Below are 26,066 nucleotides of genomic sequence, written 5' to 3'. Positions count from 1 at the left end.
GTGAGAGTCAGCCCCGTCAGGATCTGTATCCCAGTGAGAGTCAGCCCCGTCAGGATCTGTATCCCAGTGAGAGTCAGCACCTTCAGCAACTGTATCTCAGTGAGAGTCAGCACCTTCAGGATCTGTATCCCAGTGAGAGTCAGCCCCGTCAGGATCTGTATCCCAGTGAGAGTCAGCCCCTTCAGGAACTGTATCCCAGTGAGAGTCAGCACCTTCAGGAACTGTATCCCAGTGAGAGTCAGCACCGTCAGGATCTGTATCCCAGTGAGAGCCAGCACCTTCAGGAACTGTATCCCAGTGAGAGTCAGCCCCTTCTGGAACTATATCCCAGTCAGTCAGCAACTTCAGGAACTGTATCCCAGTGAGAGTCAGCACCTTCAGGATCTGTATCCCAGTGAGAGTCAGCCCCTTCAGGAACTGTATCCCAGGGAGAGTCAGCCCCTTCTGGAACTATTTCCCAGTCAGTCAGCAACTTCAGGAACTGTATCCCAGTGAGAGTCAGCCCCTTCAGGAACTGTATCCCACTGAGAGTCAGCCCCTTCAGGAACTGTATTCCAATGAGAAAGAGTACCTTCAGGAACTGTATCCCAGGGAGAGTCAGCCCCTTCTGGAACTATATCCCAGTCAGTCAGCAACTTCAGGAACTGTATCCCAGTGAGAGTCAGCCCCTTCAGGAACTGTATTCCAATGAGAGTCAGCCCCCTCTGGAACTGTATCCCAGTGAGAGTCAGCACCTTCAGGAACTGTATCCCAATGAGAGTCAGCACCTTCTGGAACAGTATCCCAGTGAGAGTCAGCCCCTTCAGGATCTGTATCGCAGTGAAAGTCAGCCCCTTCAGGAACTATATTCCAGTGAGAGCACCTTCTGGAACTCTATCCCAATGAGAGTCAACCCTTTCAGGAATTGTATCCCACTCAGAGTCAGCACCTTCAGGAACCGTATCCCAGTGAGAGTCAGCCCCTTCAGGAACTGTATCCCACTGTGAGTCAGCAACTTCAGTTACTGTATCCCAGTGAGAGTCAGCTCCTTCTGGAACTATATCCCATTCAGTCAGCAACTTCAGGAACTGTATCTCAGTGAGAGTCAGCACCTTCAGGAACTGTATCCCAGTGAGAGTCAGCACCTTCAAGTTCTGCATCCCAGTGAGAGTCAGCACCTTCAGGAACTGTATCCCGGTGAGAGTCAGCCCCTTCAGGAACTGTATCCCAGTGAGAGTCAGCTCCTTCAGTAACTGTATCCGGGTGAGAGTCAGCCCCTTCTGGAACTATATCCCATTCAGTCAGCAACTTCAGGAACTGTATCTCACTGAGAGTCAGCACCGTCAGGATCTGTATCCCAGTCAAAGTCAGCACCTTCAGGAACTGTATCCCAGTGAGAGTCAGCACCTTCCAGTTCTGTATCCCAGTGAGAGTCAGTCCCTTCGGGAAGTGTACCTCAGTGAGAGTCAGCCCCTTCTGGAACTGTATCCCAACGGTAGTCAGTCCCTGCAGGAACTGTATCCCAGAGAGAGTCAGCCCCTTCACGAACCGTATCACAGTGAGAGTCAGCACCTTCAGGAAACGTATCCCAGTGAGAGTCAGCACCTTCAGGATCTGTCTGCCAGTGAGAGCCAGCACCTTCAGGAACTGTATCCCAATGAGAGTCAGCACCTTCAGGAACCATATCCCAGTGAGAGTCAGTACCTTCCAGGAACCGTATCCCAGTGAGAGTCAGCATCTTCAGGATCTGTATCCAAGTGAGTGTCAGCCCCTTCAGTAACTGTATTCCAGTGAGGGTCAGCATCTTCAGGAACTGTAACCCAGTGAGAGATAGTGCCTTCAGGAACTGTATCCCAGTGAGGGTCAGCATCTTCAGGAATTGTATCCCAGTGTATATCAGCATCTTCAGGCACTGTATCCCAGTGAGAGTCAGCCCCTTCAAGAACCATATCCCAGTGAGAGTCAGCAACTTCAGGAACCGTCTCCCAGTCAGTCAGCAACTTCAGGAACTGTATCCCAGTGAGAGTCAGCACCTTCAGGAACCATATCCCAGTGAGAGTCAGTACCTTCAGCAACTGTATCCCAATGAGAGTCAGCCCCTTCAGGAACTGTATCCTAGTGAGAGTCAGACCTTTTCAGGAATTGTATCCCAGTGAGAGTCAGCATCTTCAGGAACTGTATCCCAGTGAGAAACAGTACCTTCAGGAACTGTATCCCAGGGAGAGTCAGCCCCTTCTGGAACTATATCCCAGTCAGTCAGCAACTTCAGGAACTGTATCCCAGTGAGAGTCAGCCCCTTCAGGAACTGTATCCCAGTGAGAGTCAGCGCCTTCAGTAACTGTGTCCCAGTGAGAGTCAGCAACTTCAGGAACTGTATCCCAGTGAGAGACAAAACCTTCAGGAACTGTATCCCAGTGAGAGTCAGCATGTTCAGGAACTGTAACCCAGAGAGAGATAGCGCCTTCAGGAACTGTATCCCAGTGAGAGTCAGCTCCTTCAGGAACTGTATCCCAGTGAGAGTCAGCACCTTCAGGAATTGTATCCCAGGGAGAGTCAGCCCCTTCAGGAACTGTATCCCATTGAGAGTCAGCTCCTTCAGGAACTGTATCCCAGTGAGAGTCAGTACCTTCAGGAACTGTATCCCAGGGAGAGTCAGCAACTTCAGGAACTGTATCCCAGTGAGAGTCAGCACCTTCAGGATCTGTATCCCAGGGAGAGTCAGCAACTTCAGGAACTGTATCCCAGTGAGAGTCAGCACCTTCAGGATCTGTATCCCAGGGAGAGTCAGCAACTTCAGGAACTGTATCCCAGTGAGAGTCAGCACCTTCAGGAACTGTATCCCAGTGAGAGTCAGCACCTTCAGGAATTGTATCCCAGTGAGAGACAGCCCCTTCAGGAACTGTATCCCAGTGAGAGTCCGCACCTTCAGGATCTGTCTGCCAGTGAGAGTCAGCACCTTCAGGAGCTGTGTCCCAATGAGAGTCAGCACCTTCTGGAACCATATCCCAGTGAGAGTCAGTACCTTCCAGGAACCGTATCCCAGTGAGAGTCAGCATCTTCAGGATCTGTATCCAAGTGAGTGTCAGCCCCTTCAGGAACTGTATTCCAGTGAGGGTCAGCATCTTCAGGAACTGTAACCCAGTGAGAGATAGCGCCTTCAGGAACTGTATCCCAGTGAGGGTCAGCATCTTCAGGAATTGTATCCCAGTGTATATCAGCATCTTCAGGCAATGTATCCCAGTGAGAGTCAGCCCCTTCAAGAACCATATCCCAGTGAGAGTCAGCAACTTCAGGAACCGTCGCCCAGTCAGTCAGCAACTTCAGGAACTGTATCCCAGTGAGAGTCAGCACCTTCAGGAACTATATCCCAGTGAGAGTCAGTCAGCAACTTCAGGAACCGTCTCCCAGTGAGAGTCAGCACCTTCAGCAACTGTATCCCAGTGAGAGTCAGACCTTTTCAGGAATTGTATCCCAGTGAGAGACAGCATCTTCAGGAACTGTATCCCAGTGAGAAACAGTACCTTCAGGAACTGTATCCCAGGGAGAGTCAGCCCCTTCTGGAACTATATCCCAGTCAGTCAGCAACTTCAGGAACTGTATCCCAGTGAGAGTCAGCCCCTTCAGGAACTGTATCCCAGTGAGAGTCAGCTCCTTCAGTAACTGTGTCCCAGTGAGAGTCAGCAACTTCAGGAACTGTATCCCAGTGAGAGACAAAACCTTCAGGAACTGTATCCCAGTGAGAGTCAGCATGTTCCGGAACTGTAACCCAGAGAGAGATAGCGCCTTCAGGAACTGTATCCCAGTGAGAGTCAGCTCCTTCAGGAACTGTATCCCAGTGAGAGTCAGTACCTTCAGGAACTGTATCCCAGGGAGAGTCAGCCCCTTCAGGAACTGTATCCCAGTGAGAGTCAGCTCCTTCAGGAACTGTATCCCAGTGAGAGTCAGTACCTTCAGGAACTGTATCCCAGGGAGAGTCAGCAACTTCAGGAACTGTATCCCAGTGAGAGTCAGCCCCGTCAGGATCTGTATCCCAGTGAGAGTCAGCACCTTCAGGAACTGTATCCCAGTGAGAGTCAGCACCTTCAGGAACTGTATCCCAGTGAGAGACAGCCCCTTCAGGAACTGTATCCCAATGAGAGTCAGCACCTTCAGGAACTGTATCCCAGTGAGAGTGAGCCCCGTCAGGATCTGTATCCCAGTGAGAGTCAGCACCTTCAGGAACTGTATCCCAGTGAGAGTCAGCTCCATCAGAAACCGTATCCCAGTGAGAGTCAGCACCTTCAGGAACTGTATCCCAGTGAGAGTCAGCACCTTCAGGAACTGTAACCCAGTGAGAGTCAGCCCCTTCAGGATCTGTATCCCAGTGAGAGCCAGCACCTTCAGTAACTGTATCCCAGTGAGAGTCAGCACCGTCAGGATCTGTATCCCAGTGAGAGCCAGCACCTTCAGGAACTGTATCCCAGTGAGAGCCAGCACCTTCAGGAACTGTATCCCAGTGAAAGTCAGCACCTTCAGGAACTGTACCCAGTGAGAGTCAACACCTTCAGGAACTGTATCCTAGTGAGAGTCAGACCTTTTCAGGAATTGTATCCCAGTGAGAGTCAGCATCTTCAGGAACTGTATCCCAGTGAGAAACAGTACCTTCAGGAACTGTATCCCAGTGAGAGTCAGCCCCTTCTGGAACTATATCCCAGTCAGTCAGCAACTTCAGGAACTGTATCCCAGTGAGAGTCAGCCCCTTCAGGAACTGTATCCCAGTGAGAGTCAGCCCCTTCAGGAACTGTATTCCAATGAGAGTCAGCCCCCTCTGGAACTGTATCCCAGTGAGAGTCAGCACCTTCAGGAACTGTATCTCAGTGAGAGTCAGACCCTTCAGGAACTGTATCCCAGTGAGAGTCAGCCCCTTCAGGAACTGTATTCCAATGAGAGTCAGCACCTTCTGGAACAGTATCCAAGTGAGAGTCAGCCCCTTCAGGATCTGTATCGCAGTGAAAGTCAGCCCCTTCAGGAACTATATTCCAGTGAGAGCACCTTCTGGAACTCTATCCCAATGAGAGTCAACCCTTTCAGGAATTGTATCCCACTCAGAGTCAGCACCTTCAGGAACCGTATCCCAGTGCGATTCAGCCCCTTCAGGAACCGTATCGCAGTGAGAGTCAGCCCCTTCAGGAACTGTATGCCAGTGAGAGTCAGCACCTTCAGGAACTGTATCCCAGTGAGAGTCAGACCCTTCAGGAACTGTATCCCAGTGAGAGTCAGCCCCTTCAGGAACCGTATCGCAGTGAGAGTCAGCCCCTTCAGGAACTGTATGCCAGTGAGAGTCAGCAACTTCAGGAACTGTATCCCAGTGAGAGTCAGCCACTTCAGGAACTGTATCCCACTGTGAGTCAGCAACTTCAGGAACCGTATCCCAGTGAGAGTCAGCCCCTTCAGGAACCGTATCGCAGTGAGAGTCAGCACCTTCAGGAACTGTATCCAAGTGAGAGTCAGCACCTTCAGGAACTGTATCCCAGTGAGAGTCAGCCCCTTCACGAACTGTATCCCAGTGAGTGTCAGCTCCTTCAGTAACTGTATCCCAGTGAAAGTCAGCTCCTTCTGGAACGATATCCCATTCAGTCAGCTCCTTCAGGGACTCTATCCCAGTGAGAGTCAGCACCTTCAAGATCTGTATCTCAGTGTTAGTCAGTCCCTTCGGGAAGTGAACCTCAGTGAGAGTCACACCCTTCTGGAACTGTATCCCAGGGAGAGTCAGCCCCTTCTGGAACTATATCCCATTCAGTCAGCAACTTCAGGAACTGTATCCCAGTGAGAGTCAGTCCCTTCAGGAACTGTATCCCACTGAGTGTCAGCCCCTTCAGGAAATGTACCCCAGTGAGAGTCAGCCCCTTCAGGAACTTTATCTCAGTGAGAGTCAGCCCCTTCAGGAACTGTATCACAATGAGAGTCAGCACCGTCAGGATCTGTATCCCAGTGAGAGTCAGCACCTTCAGGAACTGTATCCGAGTGAGAGTCAGCCCCTTCAGGAACTGTATCCCAGTGAGAGTCAGCACCTTCAGGAATTGTATCCCAGGGAGAGTCAGCCCCTTCAGGAACTGTATCCCATTGAGAGTCAGCTCCTTCAGGAACTGTATCCCAGTGAGAGTCAGTACCTTCAGGAACTGTATCCCAGGGAGAGTCAGCAACTTCAGGAACTGTATCCCAGTGAGAGTCAGCACCTTCAGGATCTGTATCCCAGGGAGAGTCAGCAACTTCAGGAACTGTATCCCAGTGAGAGTCAGCACCTTCAGGATCTGTATCCCAGGGAGAGTCAGCAACTTCAGGAACTGTATCCCAGTGAGAGTCAGCACCTTCAGGAACTGTATCCCAGTGAGAGTCAGCACCTTCAGGAATTGTATCCCAGTGAGAGACAGCCCCTTCAGGAACTGTATCCCAGTGAGAGTCCGCACCTTCAGGATCTGTCTGCCAGTGAGAGTCAGCACCTTCAGGAGCTGTGTCCCAATGAGAGTCAGCACCTTCTGGAACCATATCCCAGTGAGAGTCAGTACCTTCCAGGAACCGTATCCCAGTGAGAGTCAGCATCTTCAGGATCTGTATCCAAGTGAGTGTCAGCCCCTTCAGGAACTGTATTCCAGTGAGGGTCAGCATCTTCAGGAACTGTAACCCAGTGAGAGATAGCGCCTTCAGGAACTGTATCCCAGTGAGGGTCAGCATCTTCAGGAATTGTATCCCAGTGTATATCAGCATCTTCAGGCAATGTATCCCAGTGAGAGTCAGCCCCTTCAAGAACCATATCCCAGTGAGAGTCAGCAACTTCAGGAACCGTCGCCCAGTCAGTCAGCAACTTCAGGAACTGTATCCCAGTGAGAGTCAGCACCTTCAGGAACTATATCCCAGTGAGAGTCAGTCAGCAACTTCAGGAACCGTCTCCCAGTGAGAGTCAGCACCTTCAGCAACTGTATCCCAGTGAGAGTCAGACCTTTTCAGGAATTGTATCCCAGTGAGAGACAGCATCTTCAGGAACTGTATCCCAGTGAGAAACAGTACCTTCAGGAACTGTATCCCAGGGAGAGTCAGCCCCTTCTGGAACTATATCCCAGTCAGTCAGCAACTTCAGGAACTGTATCCCAGTGAGAGTCAGCCCCTTCAGGAACTGTATCCCAGTGAGAGTCAGCTCCTTCAGTAACTGTGTCCCAGTGAGAGTCAGCAACTTCAGGAACTGTATCCCAGTGAGAGACAAAACCTTCAGGAACTGTATCCCAGTGAGAGTCAGCATGTTCCGGAACTGTAACCCAGAGAGAGATAGCGCCTTCAGGAACTGTATCCCAGTGAGAGTCAGCTCCTTCAGGAACTGTATCCCAGTGAGAGTCAGTACCTTCAGGAACTGTATCCCAGGGAGAGTCAGCCCCTTCAGGAACTGTATCCCAGTGAGAGTCAGCTCCTTCAGGAACTGTATCCCAGTGAGAGTCAGTACCTTCAGGAACTGTATCCCAGGGAGAGTCAGCAACTTCAGGAACTGTATCCCAGTGAGAGTCAGCCCCGTCAGGATCTGTATCCCAGTGAGAGTCAGCACCTTCAGGAACTGTATCCCAGTGAGAGTCAGCACCTTCAGGAACTGTATCCCAGTGAGAGACAGCCCCTTCAGGAACTGTATCCCAATGAGAGTCAGCACCTTCAGGAACTGTATCCCAGTGAGAGTGAGCCCCGTCAGGATCTGTATCCCAGTGAGAGTCAGCACCTTCAGGAACTGTATCCCAGTGAGAGTCAGCTCCATCAGAAACCGTATCCCAGTGAGAGTCAGCACCTTCAGGAACTGTATCCCAGTGAGAGTCAGCACCTTCAGGAACTGTAACCCAGTGAGAGTCAGCCCCTTCAGGATCTGTATCCCAGTGAGAGCCAGCACCTTCAGTAACTGTATCCCAGTGAGAGTCAGCACCGTCAGGATCTGTATCCCAGTGAGAGCCAGCACCTTCAGGAACTGTATCCCAGTGAGAGCCAGCACCTTCAGGAACTGTATCCCAGTGAAAGTCAGCACCTTCAGGAACTGTACCCAGTGAGAGTCAACACCTTCAGGAACTGTATCCTAGTGAGAGTCAGACCTTTTCAGGAATTGTATCCCAGTGAGAGTCAGCATCTTCAGGAACTGTATCCCAGTGAGAAACAGTACCTTCAGGAACTGAATCCCAGTGAGAGTCAGCCCCTTCTGGAACTATATCCCAGTCAGTCAGCAACTTCAGGAACTGTATCCCAGTGAGAGTCAGCCCCTTCAGGAACTGTATCCCAGTGAGAGTCAGCCCCTTCAGGAACTGTATTCCAATGAGAGTCAGCCCCCTCTGGAACTGTATCCCAGTGAGAGTCAGCACCTTCAGGAACTGTATCTCAGTGAGAGTCAGACCCTTCAGGAACTGTATCCCAGTGAGAGTCAGCCCCTTCAGGAACTGTATTCCAATGAGAGTCAGCACCTTCTGGAACAGTATCCAAGTGAGAGTCAGCCCCTTCAGGATCTGTATCGCAGTGAAAGTCAGCCCCTTCAGGAACTATATTCCAGTGAGAGCACCTTCTGGAACTCTATCCCAATGAGAGTCAACCCTTTCAGGAATTGTATCCCACTCAGAGTCAGCACCTTCAGGAACCGTATCCCAGTGCGATTCAGCCCCTTCAGGAACCGTATCGCAGTGAGAGTCAGCCCCTTCAGGAACTGTATGCCAGTGAGAGTCAGCACCTTCAGGAACTGTATCCCAGTGAGAGTCAGACCCTTCAGGAACTGTATCCCAGTGAGAGTCAGCCCCTTCAGGAACCGTATCGCAGTGAGAGTCAGCCCCTTCAGGAACTGTATGCCAGTGAGAGTCAGCAACTTCAGGAACTGTATCCCAGTGAGAGTCAGCCACTTCAGGAACTGTATCCCACTGTGAGTCAGCAACTTCAGGAACCGTATCCCAGTGAGAGTCAGCCCCTTCAGGAACCGTATCGCAGTGAGAGTCAGCACCTTCAGGAACTGTATCCAAGTGAGAGTCAGCACCTTCAGGAACTGTATCCCAGTGAGAGTCAGCCCCTTCACGAACTGTATCCCAGTGAGTGTCAGCTCCTTCAGTAACTGTATCCCAGTGAAAGTCAGCTCCTTCTGGAACGATATCCCATTCAGTCAGCTCCTTCAGGGACTCTATCCCAGTGAGAGTCAGCACCTTCAAGATCTGTATCTCAGTGTTAGTCAGTCCCTTCGGGAAGTGAACCTCAGTGAGAGTCACACCCTTCTGGAACTGTATCCCAGGGAGAGTCAGCCCCTTCTGGAACTATATCCCATTCAGTCAGCAACTTCAGGAACTGTATCCCAGTGAGAGTCAGTCCCTTCAGGAACTGTATCCCACTGAGTGTCAGCCCCTTCAGGAAATGTACCCCAGTGAGAGTCAGCCCCTTCAGGAACTTTATCTCAGTGAGAGTCAGCCCCTTCAGGAACTGTATCACAATGAGAGTCAGCACCGTCAGGATCTGTATCCCAGTGAGAGTCAGCACCTTCAGGAACTGTATCCGAGTGAGAGTCAGCCCCTTCAGGAACCATATCCCTGTGAGAGTCAGCACCTTCAGGAACCGTCTCCCAGTCAGTCAGCAACTTCAGGAACTGTATCCCAGTGAGAGTCAGCACCTTCAGGAACTGTATCCCAGTGAGAGTCAGCACCTTCAGGAACTGTATAACAGGGAGAGTCAGCATCTTCAGGAACTGTATCCCAGTGAGAAACAGTACCCTCAGGAACTGTATAACAGGGAGAGTCAGCCCCTTCTGGAACTATATCCCAATCAGTCAGTACCTTCAGGAACTGTATCCCAGTGAGAGTCAGCCCCTTCAGGAACCGTATCCAAGTGAAAGTCAGCACCTTCAGGAACTATATCCCAGTGAGAGTCAACACCTTCAGGAACTATATCCCAGTGAGAGTCAGCACCTTTATGAACTGTATCCCAGTGAGAGTCATCTCCTTCAGGAACTGTATCCCAGTGAGAAGCAGTACCTTCAGGAACTGTATCCCAGTGAGAGTCAGCACCTTCAGGAACTGTATCCCAGTGAGAGTCAGCACCTTCAGGAACTGTATCCCAGTGAGAGACAGCCCCTTTCGGGAACTGTATCCCAGTGAGAGTCAGTCCCTTCAGGAACTGTATCCCAGTGAGAGTCAGCACCGTGAGGAACCGTATCCCAGTGAGAGTCAGCCCCTTCAGGAACCGTATTGCAGTGAGAGTCAGCACCTTCAGGAACTGTATCCCAGTGAGAGCCAGTCACTCCAGGAACTGTATCCCAGTGAGAGTCAGCCCCTTCAGGAACTGTATCCCAGTGAGAGTCAGCACCGTGAGGAACCGTATCCCAGTGAGAGTCAGCCCCTTCAGGAACTGTGTCCCAGTGAGAGACAGCCTCTTCAGGATCTGTATCCTAGTGAGAGTCAGCACCTTGAGGAACTGTATCCCAATGAGAGTCAGTACCTTCAGGAACTGTATCCCAGTGAGAGTTAGCACCTTCAGGAACAGTAGTCCAGTGAGAGTCAGCACCTTCAGGAACCGTATCCAAGTGAGAGTGAGCACCTTCAGGAACTGTATCCCAGTGAAAGTCAGCACCTTCAGGAACTGTATCCCAGTGAGAGCCAGTCACTTCAGGAACTGTATCCCAGTGAGAGCCAGTCACTTCAGGAACTGTATCCCAGTGAGAGTCAGCTCCTTCAGGAACTGTATCCCAGTGAGAGCCAGCACCTTCAGGAACTGTATCCCAGTCAGAGTCTGCCCCTTCAGGAACTGTATCCCAGTGAGAGTCAGCTCCTTCAGGAACTGTATCCCAGTGAGAGCCAGCACCTTTGGGAACTGTATTCCAGTGAGAGTCAACTCCTTCAGGAACTGTATCCCAGTGAGAGCCAGTCCCTTCAGGAACCGTATCCCAGTGAGAGTCAGCACCTTCAGGAACTGTATCCCAGTGAGAGTCAGCACCTTCAGGAACCGTCTCCCAGTCAGTCAGCAACTTCAGGAACTGTATCCCAGTGAGAGGCAGCTCCTTCAGGAACTGTATCCCAGTGAGAGACAGCCCCTTTCGGGAACTGTATCCCAGTGAGAGTCAGTCCCTTCAGGCACTGTATCGCAGTGAGAGAGAGCCCCTTCAGGAACCGTATTGCAGTGAGAGTCAGCACCTTCAGGAACCGTATCCCAGTGAGAGTCAGACCTTTCAGGAACTGTATCCCAGTGAGAGTCATCTCCTTCTGGAACTGTATCCCAGTGTGAGTCAGCACATTCCGGAACTGTATCCCAGTGAGATTCATCCCCTACAGGAACTGTATCCCAGTGAGAGCCAGTCACTCCAGGAACTGTATCCCAGTGAGAGTCAGCCCCTTCAGGAACTGTATCCCAGTGAAAGTCAGCACCTTCAGGAACTGTATCCCAGTGAGAGTCAGCACCGTGAGGAACCGTATCCCAGTGAGAGTCAGCCCCTTCAGGAACTGTGTCCCAGTGAGAGACAGCCTCTTCAGGATCTGTATCCCAATGAGAGTCAGCACCTTGAGGAACTGTATCCCAATGAGAGTCAGTACCTTCAGGAACTGTATCCCAGTGAGAGTTAGCACCTTCAGGAACCGTATCCAAGTGAGAGTGAGCACCTTCAGGAACTGTATCCCAGTGAAAGTCAGCACCTTCAGGAACTGTATCCCAGTGAGAGCCAGTCACTTCAGGAACTGTATCCCAGTGAGAGCCAGTCACTTCAGGAACTGTATCCCAGTGAGAGTCAGCTCCTTCAGGAACTGTATCCCAGTGAGTGCCAGCACCTTCAGGAACTGTATCCCAGTCAGAGTCTGCCCCTTCAGGAACTGTATCCCAGTGAGAGTCAGCTCCTTCAGGAACTGTATCCCAGTGAGAGCCAGCACCTTCGGGAACTGTATTCCAGTGAGAGTCAACTCCTTCAGGAACTGTATCCCAGTGAGAGCCAGTCCCTTCAGGAACCGTATCCCAGTGAGAGTCAGCACCTTCAGGAACTGTATCCCAGTGAGAGTCAGTTCCTTCAGGAACTGTATCCCAGTGAGAGTCAGTTCCTTCAGGAACTGTATCCCAGTGAGAGCCAGCACCTTCGGGAACTGTATGCCAGTGAGAGCCAGTCCCTTCAGGAACCGTATCCCAGTGAGGGTTGTAACTGTTTCAGAGTTGTGGTGAAAACCGGGGAGAAAATAAATTGAATAGGAATGGGATCATGTTGAACGATAGTTTGGAAATTAGTGTCCAAATTTATTCCTGTAACAAAGATAGTGACAATTTAAGCAGAATGGTGGGAAGTGTTAAATTACACAGAGCTATCAACAGGATGAGTGAATGCACCAAGTTTTGACCAATGTATTTCAGTGTATTTATAATACAATGGATACAATGGAGTACTTTCTAAATGACCAACAGTGAGAAACAAAGTCGCTGAAATTCCAATCCAAGGATCATTCAATGTCATCAGAAAGGCTACTGGAACGTTGGCCTTACATCAGAGAGCATTGTAAAGGGTGGGTAGAAGGAATGTTTTATGTTTTAAAAATTTGTCCATGGGCCGTGTTGTCACTGACTGAGCCAGCATTCAATGCCTGCTCCTAAACTGCTCTGGAAGAAAATGCTGGTGAGCTGCCTTCTTGAACCAGAACTGTTAGGGAGCAAGTTCCAGGATTCTGACCCAGTGACGCTGGAGGAACAGTGATTAGATTAGATTAGATTAGATTAGATTAGATTACTTACAGTGTGGAAACAGGCCCTTCGGCCCAACAAGTCCACACCGACCCACCGAAGCGCAACCCACCCATACCCCTACATTTACCCCTTACCTAACACTACGGGCACTTTAACATGGCCAATTCACCTGACCTGCACATGTTTGTGACTGTGGGAGGAAACCGGAGCACCCAGAGGAAACCCACGCAGACACGGGGAGAACATGCAAACTCCACACAGTCAGTCGCCTGAGGTGGGAACTGAACCGGGTCTCTGGCGCTGTGAGGCAACAGTGCTAACCACTGTGCCACCATGCCGCCCAAGTCAGGATGGTGTGTGATTTGGAGGGGAGCTTGCAGGGGGTGGTGTGCCCATGTGTCGGCTGCCCCTGTCCTCCTACATGGTAGCGGTTGTGGGTTTGCAAGGTTCTTTCTAAAGGGAAACCTCAGTGAGTACAAACCCTGGGTATAACAGGACGGTCGTGCACAGTTTCAGATTTCATACTTTGGGAAGCAGCTCAGAGGGAACGATGGGAACATTTACCAGAAAGATATCTGAGGTTCAAATTGACAAGAGAAGCTTATATGACATTGGAGGGTCATGTGATGATTTGATCTGGATTTCTCATGGAATTGAGAGGGACAGATTGGTCAAGTCGTGATGAATGGTTCCCCCTGGTTCAGGGTCAAGGGTCAAGGTGTAAAATCGCAAAACCTTTTTGGAAGTGAATTTAGGAACCAGTCTCTACTCAGAGGGTGTAAATAGTTCCAAACTCTCATACCCAGGTGATTCAAGAATAATTGTTCTTTTTAAAACTGGAACATTTCTGTTCACTGAAGGAAATGGGAAAAAGATTGGCAGATAGATCTCACTGAACAGGATTGACGGGCTGAATGGTCAAATCTTGCCTCTATGAATTGCTGCTTTGTTTTGGAATATAACAAATATCTTTTATTCTGGGAGTTGGCGATTTGCTTCAATGTCTCTTTGTCTGTTGTCCTCCCAGTCTGAGATCTCACTGACCCACGGAGGCTGTTTCACTCCGGCCTCAGCTGCACCCATCAGCTTCTCCGTTTGAAAATTTCCAATTAAATTTAGTTCACTTAGAATCGCAGCCCCTTAACTCCCCCCACCCCAATTCCTATTCCCCTTCCCCAGCCTCCCTCCCCTCCCAGAGCCCCTCTCCCCCTACTCCAGCTCCTCTCCCTCTCCCCCAGCCCCTTTCCCCCTCCCCCAGCCTCTCTCCCCCTACTCCAGCTCCTCTCCCACTCCCCCAGCCCCTCTCCCCCTACTCCAGCTCCTCTCCCCCTCCCCCAGCCTCTCTCCCCCTACTCCAGCTCCTTTCCCCCTCCCCTAGCCTCTCTCCCCCTACTCCAGCTCCTTTCCCCCTCCCCTAGCCTCTCTCCCCCTACTCCAGCTCCTCTCCCCCTTCTCCAGCCACGGTCCCTCTCCCACAGCCCCTCTCCCCCTACTCCAGCTCCTCTCCCCCTCCCCCAGCCTCCCTCCCCCTGCCCCTCTCCCCCTCCCCTAGCCTCTCTTGCCCCCTCCCCCAGCTCCTCTCCCCCTCCCCCAGCCTCTCTCCCTCTACTCCAGCCCCTCTCCCCCTCCCCCAGCCTCTCTCCCCTACTCCAGCTCCTCTCCCCCTCCCCTAGCCTCTCTCCCCCTCCCCCAGCTCCTCTCCCCCTCCCCAGCCTCTCTCCCCCTTCCCCAGCCCCTCTCCCCCTCCCCCAGCCTCTCTCCCTCTACTCCAGCCCCTCTCCCCCTCCCCCAGACTCTCTCCCCCTCCCCCAGCCTCTCTCCCCCTCCCACATCCCCTCTCCCCCTACTCCAGCCCCTCTCCCCCTCCCCCAGCCCCTCTCCCCCTACTCCAGCCCCTCTCCCCCTCCCCCAGCCTCCCTCCTCTCCCCCAGCCCCTGTACCCTGTCCCCCAGAGGGAGGGTGACCAGGGGCTGTGGTAATCTCTGGGGAATGGCTCTGGCCTGGGCCCAGACGCTGTGAATTATCTGTGACCGGACTCTCAGATTCCACTGACGTGTTTGGTTACATTCCGGAGAATGACTGGAATTTCAGGCACCGTCCTCCCACTCACTCCCAACACATCTGCCCTATTCCACAGAAATGGGAGGCCATTCCCCCCCTTGAAGCCTGTTCCAGTGAAACAGGAAGAGGCCACTCAGTCCCTCAATACTCTGTTCCCAGGGATGCCTATGTACATTGTAGCTTCTTATTGCCCCCTTCACCTGTTGCAGACTCAGGGATTTATTTTGTGGCTACAGTCCTCTTCCCTGTGTTGGGGATGATTCTGAGGCTTGGGGGGGTGGGGGGGGTGGTGTGGGCTTGGGGGGGTGGGGGGGTGAAGTTTGGAACAGGGGCAGAGAGATGGCCAGGAAGGAAGGACTGGGGGGGCAGGGGCTATGAATACAGTCACTGTGCAACATGTGGAACAGGCTCAAGGGGCTGAATGGCCTATTCCCATTTCTCTTTCTTCTTGAGATTAGAAGAGAAGTGGAGGCTTTGTCAGGGAGCTCTGATCCTGCAACTACTGGAGAAATCAGAACAACATTGGAAAAGCTAATGAGATGGGAATGAGATGTGACAAACACAGACCAATGAAGAGGCTGTGGATCACGGGGGGTTTAGTTTGACCTTGTATGGTCACACAGTTCAGGCTGATGCCCCAGCTTGCTCTGGGTAATAGACTCCAAACTGGTACAGAGGTATCAGATTCCTGCTCCATGTGAAGACAGCTACAAAAACAGACCAGCTGACTGTGGAATGCTCATGGAATTCTGACGCCTACAATTGCAACTCAACACTTCGTTCATCAAACTCACTGAAAACCTTCGACTGGAACCCAGCCCATATCAACACTTCTGCCCCATCCCTCCACTCCCCTGGGCCCCCTCTCTCTGTCCCCCTCTCACTGACCCCTCTCTTTGTCCCTCTCTCTCTGTTCCCCTTTCTCTGTCCCCCTCTCTCTGTCCCCCTCTCTCTGTCACCTCTCTCTGTCCCCTCTCAGTGACCCCTCTCACTGATCCCTCTCACTGACCCATCTCTCTGTCCCCCTCTCACTGCCCCCTCTCTCTGTCCCCCTCTCACTGACCCCTCTCTCTGTCCCCCTCTCTCTGTCCCCCTCTCACTGCCCCCTCTCTCTGTTCCCCTCTCTCTGTCCCCCTCTCTCTGTTCCCCTCTCTCTGTCCCCCTCTCTCTGTCCCCCTCTCACTGCCCCCTCTCTCTGTTCCCCTCTCTCTGTCCCTCCTCTCTCTGTCCCCCTCTCTCTGTCCCCCTCTCTCTGTCCCCTCTCTCTGTCCCCCTCTCTCTGTCCCCCTCTCTTTGTCCCTCTCTCTCTGTCCCCCTCTCTCTGTCCCCCCCTCTTTTTCCCCCTCTCTCTGTCGCCTCTCTCTGTCCCTGTCTCACTGACCCCTCTCACTGATCCCTCTCACTGACCCCTCTCTCTGTCGCCTCTCTCTGTCCCCCTCTCACTGACCCCTCTCTCTGTCCCTCTCTCTCTGTCCCCCTCTCACTGCCCCCTCTCTCTGTCCCCCTCTCACTGCCCCACTCTCTCTGTCCCCCTCTCACTGCCCCCTCTCTCTGTCCCCCTCTCACTGACCCCTCTCTCTGTCCCCCTCTCTCTGTCCCCTCTCACTGACCCCTCTCTCTGTCCTCCTCTCTCTGTCCCCCTCTCTCTGTCCCCCTCTCTCTGTCCCCCTCTCACTGACCCCTCTCTCCGTCCCCCTCTCTCTGGACCCTCTCTCTGTCCCCCTCTCTCTGTCCCCCTCTCTTTGTCCCTCTCTCTCTGTCCCCCTCTCTCTGTCCCCCTCTCACTGCCCCCTCTCTCTGTCCCCCTCTCTCTGTCCCCCTCTCTCTGTTCCCCTCTCTCTGTCCCCCTCTCTCTGTCCCCCTCTCACTGCCCCCTCTCTCTGTTCCCCTCTCTCTGTCCCTCCTCTCTCTGTCCCCCTCTCTCTGTCCCCCTCTCTCTGTCCCCTCTCTCTGTCCCCCTCTCTCTGTCCCCCTCTCTTTGTCCCTCTCTCTCTGTCCCCCTCTCTCTGTCCCCCCCTCTTTGTCCCCCTCTCTCTGTCGCCTCTCTCTGTCCCTGTCTCACTGACCCCTCTCACTGATCCCTCTCACTGACCCCTCTCTCTGTCGCCTCTCTCTGTCCCCCTCTCACTGACCCCTCTCTCTGTCCCTCTCTCTCTGTCCCCCTCTCACTGCCCCCTCTCTCTGTCCCCCTCTCACTGCCCCACTCTCTCTGTCCCCCTCTCACTGCCCCCTCTCTCTGTCCCCCTCTCACTGACCCCTCTCTCTGTCCCCCTCTCTCTGTCCCCTCTCACTGACCCCTCTCTCTGTCCTCCTCTCTCTGTCCCCCTCTCTCTGTCCCCCTCTCTCTGTCCCCCTCTCACTGACCCCTCTCTCCGTCCCCCTCTCTCTGGACCCTCTCTCTGTCCCCCTCTCTCTGTCCCCCTCTCTTTGTCCCTCTCTCTCTGTCCCCCTCTCTCTGTCCCCCCCTCTTTTTCCCCCTCTCTCTGTCGCCTCTCTCTGTCCCTGTCTCACTGACCCCTCTCACTGATCCCTCTCACTGACCCCTCTCTCTGTCGCCTCTCTCTGTCCCCCTCTCACTGACCCCTCTCTCTGTCCCTCTCTCTCTGTCCCCCTCTCACTGCCCCCTCTCTCTGTCCCCCTCTCACTGCCCCACTCTCTCTGTCCCCCTCTCACTGCCCCCTCTCTCTGTCCCCCTCTCACTGACCCCTCTCTCTGTCCCCCTCTCTCTGTCCCCTCTCACTGACCCCTCTCTCTGTCCTCCTCTCTCTGTCCCCCTCTCTCTGTCCCCCTCTCTCTGTCCCCCTCTCACTGACCCCTCTCTCCGTCCCCCTCTCTCTGGACCCCCCTCACTGCCCCCTCTCTCTGCCCCCCCCCTCTCTGTCCCCCTCTCTCTGTCCCCCTCTCTCTGTCCCCCTCTCACTGCCCCCTCTCTCTGTTCCCCTCTCTCTGTCCCTCCTCTCTCTGTCCCCCTCTCTCTGTCCCCCTCTCTCTGTCCCCTCTCTCTGTCCCCCTCTCTCTGTCCCCCTCTCTTTGTCCCTCTCTCTCTGTCCCCCTCTCTCTGTCCCCCCCCTTTGTCCCCCTCTCTCTGTCGCCTCTCTCTGTCCCTGTCTCACTGACCCCTCTCACTGATCCCTCTCACTGACCCCTCTCTCTGTCGCCTCTCTCTGTCCCCCTCTCACTGACCCCTCTCTCTGTCCCTCTCTCTCTGTCCCCCTCTCACTGCCCCCTCTCTCTGTCCCCCTCTCACTGCCCCACTCTCTCTGTCCCCCTCTCACTGCCCCCTCTCTCTGTCCCCCTCTCACTGACCCCTCTCTCTGTCCCCCTCTCTCTGTCCCCTCTCACTGACCCCTCTCTCTGTCCTCCTCTCTCTGTCCCCCTCTCTCTGTCCCCCTCTCTCTGTCCCCCTCTCACTGCCTCCTCTCTCTGTCCCCCTCTCACTGACCCCTCTCTCTGTCCCCCTCTCACTGACCCCTCTCTCCGTCCCCCTCTCTCTGGACCCCCCTCACTGCCCCCTCTCTCTGCCCCCCCCTCTCTCTGTCCCCCTCTCTCTGTCCCCCTCTCTCTGTCCCCCTCTCTCTGTCCCCTCTCACTGACCCCTCTCTCTGTCCCCTTCTCTCTGTCCCCCTCTCACTGCCTCCTCTCTCTGTCCCCCTCTCACTGACCCCTCTCTCTGTCCTCCTCTCACTGACCCCTCTCTCTGTCCCCCTCTCTCTGGACCCCCCTCACTGCCCCCTCCCTCTGCCCCCCCCTCTCTGTCCCCCTCTCTCTGTCCCCCTCTCTCTGTCCCCCTCTCACTGCCCCCTCTCTCTCTCCCCCTCTCTCTGTCCCCCTCTCTCTGTCCCCCTCTCACTGACCCCTCTCTCTCTCCCCCTCTCTCTGTCCCCCTCTCACTGACCCCTCTCTCTGTCCCCCTCTCTCTGTCCCCCTCTCTCTGTCCCCCTCTCACTGCCCCCTCTCTCTGTCCCCCTCTCTCTGTCCCCCTCTCTCTGTCCCCCTCTCACTGACCCCTCTCTCTGTCCCTCTCTCTCTGCCCCCTCTCACTGACCCCTCTCTCTGTCCCCCTCTCTCTGTCCCCCTCTCTCTGTCCCCCTCACTGACCCCTCTCACTGCCCCCTCTCTCTGACCCCTCTCACTGACCCGTCTCTCTGTCCTCCTCTCGCTGTCGCCTCTCTCTGTCCCCCTCTCTCTGTTCCCCTCTCACTGCCCCCTCTCACTGACCCCTCTCTCTGTCCCCCTCTCCCTATCCCTCTCTCTCTGACCCCCTCTCACCGACCCTTCTCACTGCCCCCTCTCTCTGACCCCCTCTCACTGCCTCCTCTCTCTGTCCCCCTCTCACTGACCCTTTTCACTGTCCCCTCTCTCTGCCCCCTTCTCACTGTCCCCTCTCTCTGCCCCCCTCTCACTGCCCCCTCTCTCTGCCCCCCTCTCACTGCCCCTTCTCTCTGCCCCCCTCTCACTACCCCCTCTCTCTGCCCTCCCCTCACTGCCCCCTCTCTCTGCAGTTTAGTTAAAAGACAATCAGGAGTTTCTTTTTGTATCTAACCCCATGCTGTCCCTGTCTTGGAAATGATCGATAGGGACTGTTTAATTGGGACAGTGTACAATGGGGATGGTGTTTAATGGGGATGGTGTTTAATTGGGACAGTGTACAATGGGGATGGTGTTTAATGGGGATGGTGTTTAATTGGGACAGTGTACAATGGGGATGGTGTTTGATGGGGATGGTGTTTAATGGGGATGGTGTTTAATTGGGACAGTGTACAATGGGGATGGTGTTTAATGGGGATGGTGTTTAATTGGGACAGTGTACAATGGGGATGGTGTTTAATGGGGATGGTGTTTAATGTACATAGTATTCAACGAGGATGGTGTTCAATGGAGACAGTGATTGATGGGGACAGTATCTAATGGGGATGGTGTTTAATGGGGACTGGTTTTAATGGGGTCAGTGTTCAAAGGGGACAGCATTTAATGGGGTTAGTGTTAAGTGGGGACAGTGTTTAATGGTGATGGTGTTTAAAGGGGACAGTGTCTAATGGGGATGGTATTTAATGGCAACGTTGTTTACTGGGGACAGTATTCAATAGGGATGGTGTTTAATGGGAATGATGTCAAAGATGTTCATTTTCTGGTTGGACACTTTTGTTTTTGCTTTTCATAAATCCCCAAGAATGTTACAGTCAATGAAGACCTTTCTCAAATTGTAATCCCTGGTGTAATGTAAGATTGGAGCTTGTGCACAAACAGTGATGTAACAGTGGCCAGGAGATCCAGTTTGTGATGTGGATTGAGGGGTAAACATTGTCCAGGATTGAGGAGATCTGCCCAACTCTCCTGTGAATTAGTGACCAGCTCCTAGACACAGCCTGCACATAACATCATCCCAAACCTGACTGCTGTGTGTTTGAAGGTGACGACAGACTCTGACAGGGTGTGTAATTAATATATTCAATGTCTCGCAGTAAAATCTCTCACCTTATTTCATAATGAGCAGAAGATTCATAAGCTGAGGACTGAGCTGTGATTTGTTGTGAATCAGGGACTGAGAGAGTTAAAACGTTGTGGGAGGTGGGGGATAATTATAATATTTTATCCGACAGGCTGTGGACATGGTACAGTTGCCATGTGTCTGATTGTGAATTGCTAGCTGTGTCTGGTCCTGAAATAGTTCTGCAGAATAAATGATGTGTAGGCGAGTGCTGAGGAATGAGAGCTGATGACTAGAGAGACTGCAGCCTTTCAGAATCGTTACTGATCCCTGGCAAAGACAACAAGGACTCGGTGTGAGGTATCACTGCCAAAGGTAAGGGCCAAACCGATCCCTCTGTTTCACCAGGGAAACGGGCAAGTGAAGAGGGGGCTCTCAGCCCTGATTAATGCTGGGGGAGGGTGGGGGGGAGCTGCTGGGTGTCTCGGATCTACTTGTTGGAGCTCAGTGGAGATCGACCTAGATTACCAGCTCCAGCCAATCCCACGGTGAGTAAATTCAGTGAAGATTGTGAAATTTAGCGAGCAGGTGCTGGGCTAACTGAGTCCAACGGCTGTTATCATGTTGCTCCGTCATTCCTGGGATAACAGTCTCTGGGAAAGGGACATGGCTCCACGGGGCATATGTCCCACTTCCTGGAACCCCCTCCACCCCCCCACCACAACAACCCACCGCCATGTTTTTGTAGAGTCCAACCTCATCGATCTTTTTGGGAGAATTTCCTGAGCCATTCAGCTTCCCCTCGCAGGCCAGGAGTGAGTAGGGATTGGGGTCAGTGTTTGGTGAGAATCCTGTCCCATCGACATGCAGATTATCAGTGGCTCACACACTAACCCATCGAGCAAGGGAACCAGGCACCATTCCACATCCTTAATCTGCTCTTAGTTTGTAAACAGACAAACTTCTTTGTGAATTCATGGTGTGATGCCAGCATTTAGCCCCGACTTCCTCTCTCTCTCTGTCTGTATCTCTGTTCCCTTCTGTCATTCTGTAACTCCGTCCTTCTGTCTCTCTCTCTCTTTTTCTGTCTCTATTCTGCAATCTGTCTCTCTCACTTGTTTTTTTTTTCTCTCTCTCTCTTTTCTGCTCACTGTCTCATTCTCACTTTTTCTCATTCTACCTCTCCTGTTCTTGCTATCTCTCTCTCTGTTCCTCTTCCTATCTCTCTGTCTTTCTCTCTTGTTGGCTCTGTCTTTGTCCTTTTCCTTCTGTCTATCAATCTTTTCTCTCTCTTACTTTGTCATCTATCTCACTCTCTCTCGTGTAGATGAGGTCCAAGGAAAGCAGAGAGTTAAGGTTAGGGTTTAGGGTTAGGGTTAGGGTTTAGGGTTAGGGTTAGGGTGGGTTTGGGGTCGTGGTACTGGTTTGTCCCAGTAGATTGGTTTTTCAAAGAATCGTTAGTTTCTGGTGAAACACAGGGGCTTTCTCCAGTGGAGTTAGGGTGAGCTGAAATGCGGGGGGCAGGGACCTGATTAGGACCTGCACTTGGAGGTGTTTTTCTTAGAAAACAGGTCAGTTGGAAACAGTGAAGAGCAGTCCCTTGAGGGGTTAAGGTATTTTTACTGACATTACCCACAATTAGGTTATTCTCAATGTCATCTCCTGAGTTCTCGATATATTTCAGTTCAGGTAGTGGGATTATTTTAACCAGCACTGAACCAGATCCCTGTTTCGAATGTTACTGGTTTAAACAGACGTATTAAGCCTGAGGGACAAATTCATCCCACGACAAGGGAAAGATCTGAAAGAAGCTCAGACAGATCCCTCTCACTGAACAGAAACACAGACACATCAAATCCAGCATTTAATCAGAGATCCCAGCACAGGATCAGAGATCCCAGCACAGGTTGGGAGATTGAATTTGTCGCTGTCTTTGTGAATTACATGAGCAATGTTTGAAACCAGTGGGCTGCAGTCAGAGAGGGGGATCTGATGACTCAAGGATCCTGGGAAAGGTGCTCCTAATGTCATGGAGTCATAGAGATGTACAGCACGGAAACAGACCCTTCGGTCCAACTCATTCATACTGACCAGATATCCCAAACCAATCTAGTCCCATCTGCCAGCACCCGGCCCATATCCCTCCAAACCCTTCCTATTCATATACCCATCCAAATGCCTTTTAAATGTTGCAATTGTACCAGCCTCCACCACTTCCTCTGGCAGCTCATTCCATACACGTACCACCCTCTGTGTGAAAATGTTGCCCCTTATGTCCCTTTTAAATATTTCCCTCTCACCTTAAACCTATGCACTCTCTTTCTGGACTCCCCGACCCCAGGGAAAAGACCTTGTCTATTTATCCTATCCAGGCTCCTCATAATTTTGTAAACCTCTATAAGGTCACCCCTCAGCCTCCGACGCTCCAGGGAAAACAGCCCCAGCCTGTTCAGCCTCTCCCTATAGCTCAGATCCTCCAACCCTGGCAACATCCTTGTAAATCTTTTCTGAACCCTTTCAAGTTTCACAACATCCTTTCTTGAATTATTGGAAACACCCTGTTCAGGAATGTTCTGACACAAGTCCGAAGCAGGTGGGACTTGAACCTGCTCCCACCTGGGACATTACCACAACAGCCTCATTTACACTCACCTTTAACCTTTGAAATGATTGATCTTGTCCCCACAGGCAGATCGCAAATCCCTCGGGGTCAGTTAGACTGTAAGGGTCAGTTAGACCATAGGGGTCAGATCAACTGTAGGGGTCAGTTAGACTGTAGGGGTCAGTTAGACTGTAAGGGTCAATTAGACCATAGGGGTCAGTTCGACAGTAGGGGTCAGTTCGACTGTAGGGGTCAGTTAGACTGAGGGTCAGTTAGACTGTAGTGTCAGTTAGACTGTAGGGTTAAGTTAAACTGTGGGGGTCAGTTCGACTGTGAGGGTCAGTTAGATTGTGGGGGTCAGTTAGATTGTGGGGGTCAGTTAGACTGTAGGGGTCAGTTAGACTGTAGGGGTAAGTTAGGCTGTAGGGGTCAGTTAGACCATAGGGGTCAGTTAGACTGTGAGTATCAATTAGACTGTAGGGGTCAATTCAACTGTAGGGGTCAGTTAGACTGTGGAGGTCAGTTAGACTATGGGGATCAGTTAGACTGTAGGGGTCAGTTAGACTGTGAGGGTCAGTTAGGCCATAGGGGTCAGTTCAACCGTGGGGGTCAGTTCGACTGTAGGGGTCAGTTAGACTGTAGGGGTCAGTTAGACTGTGGGGGTCAGTTAGACTGTGGAGGTCAGTTTGACTGTAGGGGTCAGTTTGACTGTAGGGGTCAGTTAGACTGTGGGGGTGTGAGTTTGCTTAGTTGGTTCCAGTGTGGTACAGCAAGATCCCAGTGTGTGGGGTCAATCTGTATGTGAACTGTGGTAGTTCATGGAAACCTTATCAACTCTCACCTTGCCCCACACATGATCACTAATCATCTCTCTCTCTCTCTCTCTCTCTCTGTCCCTCTGTCTCTCTCTCCCCCCATGGCTATCACCTTCAGGCTCAAATGGTCAGTGGCTGTTTTTGGACACACGGTTTATTGGGCCTGGAATTTCCTCTAAAGTCCTGTTCTCTCCTACTCTCTCCCCTCGTCAATCCATCTCTGGTCCCTGCTCCATCTCTTTCCCCATTCCTCCATCTTTTTCTCTCCACCTCTTCTTCCATTTCTCGCGCTCTCTCCCCTCATTACTCCAATCCATTTGCCCCCTTTCCTCCACTCTCCAGCTCTCTTCCCTGATCAATCCATCTCATCCCCCATTTCTCTCCCTCCTTCTCCTCCCATCTCTCTCCCCCACCACTAACCAATCTCGCTCTGACGATGCTGGCTGTGATCCAGTTGTTGTCTCGGAGTTGGCAGTGGAATTTCGGATGAGCTGGTGGGAAGGAAGAGCCAGGGATTTCTCTGTAATTGCAACGAACAGGCATCGTCGTCCAGACACAGCTCTGTAAACCAGCCTTCTTCCATCTCCCATTCACACTGACACCATCAAGGGGCCATTGTCAATGCTCCCAAACTCTGTAGCTGCTTTCACCACCCAGCTCTCACCCCCAGGAGCTAAAGGTTTCCCCCAAAACCCTCCTTTCATTTGGAAAGGTCAGTGTGACAAGTTCCATCATTGTCCCCTGGGCGCAGGCCCTGGGTCTGTGCCAGACTGAAGGCTAAAGGACGCTCAGTGAATGACGTACAGCCTGGAAGAATTTTGTCCTTTCATCTCAGGGATAAACTCTGAACCAGAGTCAGCTCAAAGTCCAACAAAACATTCAAAGCAGAGTTGAAGAAAATCAGAATATTTCTATACTGTATGGCTCTGTGACTCTCTGCATGGACAGGATAAATAGACAAAGCCTATTCCCTGGGGTGAGGGAGTCCAGAACTAGAGAGCATAGGTTTAGGGTGAGAGGGGAAAGATATAAAAGGGACCAAAGTGGCACTCCCTCAGCATGACCCTCCGACAGTGCCCACTCCCTCAGCACTGACCCTTTGACAGTGCCCACTGCCTCAGCACTGACCCTCCGACAGTGCCCACTCCCTCAGCACTGACCCTCCGACAGTGCCCACTCCCTCAGCACTGACCCTCCGACAGTGCCCACTCCCTCAGCACTGACCCTTTGACAGTGCCCACTGCCTCAGCACTGACCCTCCGACAGTGCCCACTCCCTCAGCACTGACCCTCCGACAGTGCCCACTCCCTCAGCACTGACCCTCTGACAGTGTGGCACTCCCTCAGCACTGACCCTCCGACAGTGTGGCACTCCCTCAGCACTGACCCTCCAACACTGCCCACTCCCTCAGCACTGACCCTCCGACAGTGTGGCACTCCCTCAGCACTGACCGTCCGACAGTACGGCACTCTCTCAGCACTGACCCTCTGACAGTGTGGCACTCCCTCAGCACTGACCCTCTGATAGTGCGGCACTCCCTCAGCATGACCGTCTGACAGTGCCCACTCCCTCAGCACTGACCCTCCAACAGTGCGGCGCTCCCTCAGCACTGACCCTCCAACAGTGCGGCGCTCCCTCAGCACTGACCCTCCGACAGTGCCCACTCCCTCAGCACTGACCCTCCGACAGTGCCCACTCCCTCAGCACTGACCCTCGGACAGTGCAATGCTCTGTCAGTGTATTTCTTGAAATGAGAAGTGTGAGAACCCTCTTGTGATGTTGAGGATCGGTTTATGCAGAGTGCTTTGTTTTCTTTGCTCGATGGGGGTTTTTGGGGTTGGGGCGGTTTGTTTTCTGGCTCCCGATCCCGTGCGGCTGCACCCTGGACGTGACGCCCTGGAGTAGGCTGGGGTGAGGGCGGTGGTGGTGGGGTTGTGGTTGCTGCTGGCAATCTGCTCTGTCTTTTCCTTGCTTCGGAAAATCCGACACACACAGTCACATCTGGTCGTGTCCGTCATTCAGACTGGGACATTCAATTCCTGGTGAACTGGTTCCTCAGAAAGGAGAGATTTTTCTCTCTCCATTTCTTTTTGAGTTAAATTGGATTCTTTGTGGAACACAGCGTGAGGCTGCGAGGGGGGAGAGATATAAAGTGGGCCTGTGCCTTTATTTAACTCCCACCAGCACTGGGCAGGGACTGTCCCTTTAATGGAGTGTGTACATTGTGTAGATATGAAAGTGTTAGTGTCAGTCCCGGTGTGAGTGAGTGTGCAGGGAGAGGGGGGGGGGGTGGGGGGGGGGGGGGGGTGCTGTGTGTCGGGGAGCGGGGAACTGGCCGATATTGAACACCTTTCTCTGGATCTTTCAGGCTGATCAGGACCATGTCTCAGGACAGGCCTTGGAGTGGATTGAGCCAAACGTCCAGCATGGTCACCATCTCCTCGGTCAACACCTCGCTGGGGTCAAAGGTTAGCAAACAGGCATTCAAATCCATCCTCTGCCATCG

The 26,066-nt window shown here is 52.6% G+C and overlaps 2 protein-coding genes across 5 annotated transcripts in view; one reads left to right on the top strand and one right to left on the bottom strand.

The window, feature by feature from the left end:
- The window catches only part of LOC122542065 (sodium-dependent neutral amino acid transporter B(0)AT2-like), a 186,851-nt gene that overhangs the window by 133,815 nt on the left and 26,970 nt on the right, over positions 1 to 26,066 (bottom strand). The window lies entirely within an intron of this gene.
- Positions 20,388 to 26,066, top strand: part of LOC122562842 (uncharacterized) — a 28,116-nt gene continuing 22,437 nt past the window's right edge. For 2 of the 3 annotated variants that reach the window (XM_087978162.1, XM_087978160.1), the window contains exons 1-2: positions 20,388 to 20,518; positions 25,929 to 26,028. In XM_087978162.1, coding sequence (XP_087834288.1) covers positions 25,942 to 26,028 — 87 coding nt within the window. In that variant the 5' untranslated portion in view covers positions 20,388 to 20,518; positions 25,929 to 25,941. Of the gene's footprint in view, positions 20,519 to 20,632; positions 20,692 to 25,928; positions 26,029 to 26,066 lie in introns of those variants that run through there. The other variant, XM_087978161.1, reaches the window with a different exon arrangement.

Source organism: Chiloscyllium plagiosum, unplaced genomic scaffold, assembly GCF_037043375.1.
Source record: "Chiloscyllium plagiosum isolate Xiang-an unplaced genomic scaffold, Cpla_swu_hap1 HiC_scaffold_33, whole genome shotgun sequence".
In the NCBI taxonomy this organism is placed as follows: Eukaryota; Metazoa; Chordata; class Chondrichthyes; order Orectolobiformes; family Hemiscylliidae; genus Chiloscyllium; species Chiloscyllium plagiosum.
The sequence above is the reverse complement of the archived record's forward strand: the minus strand, read 5'-3'. Positions and strand labels throughout refer to the sequence as shown.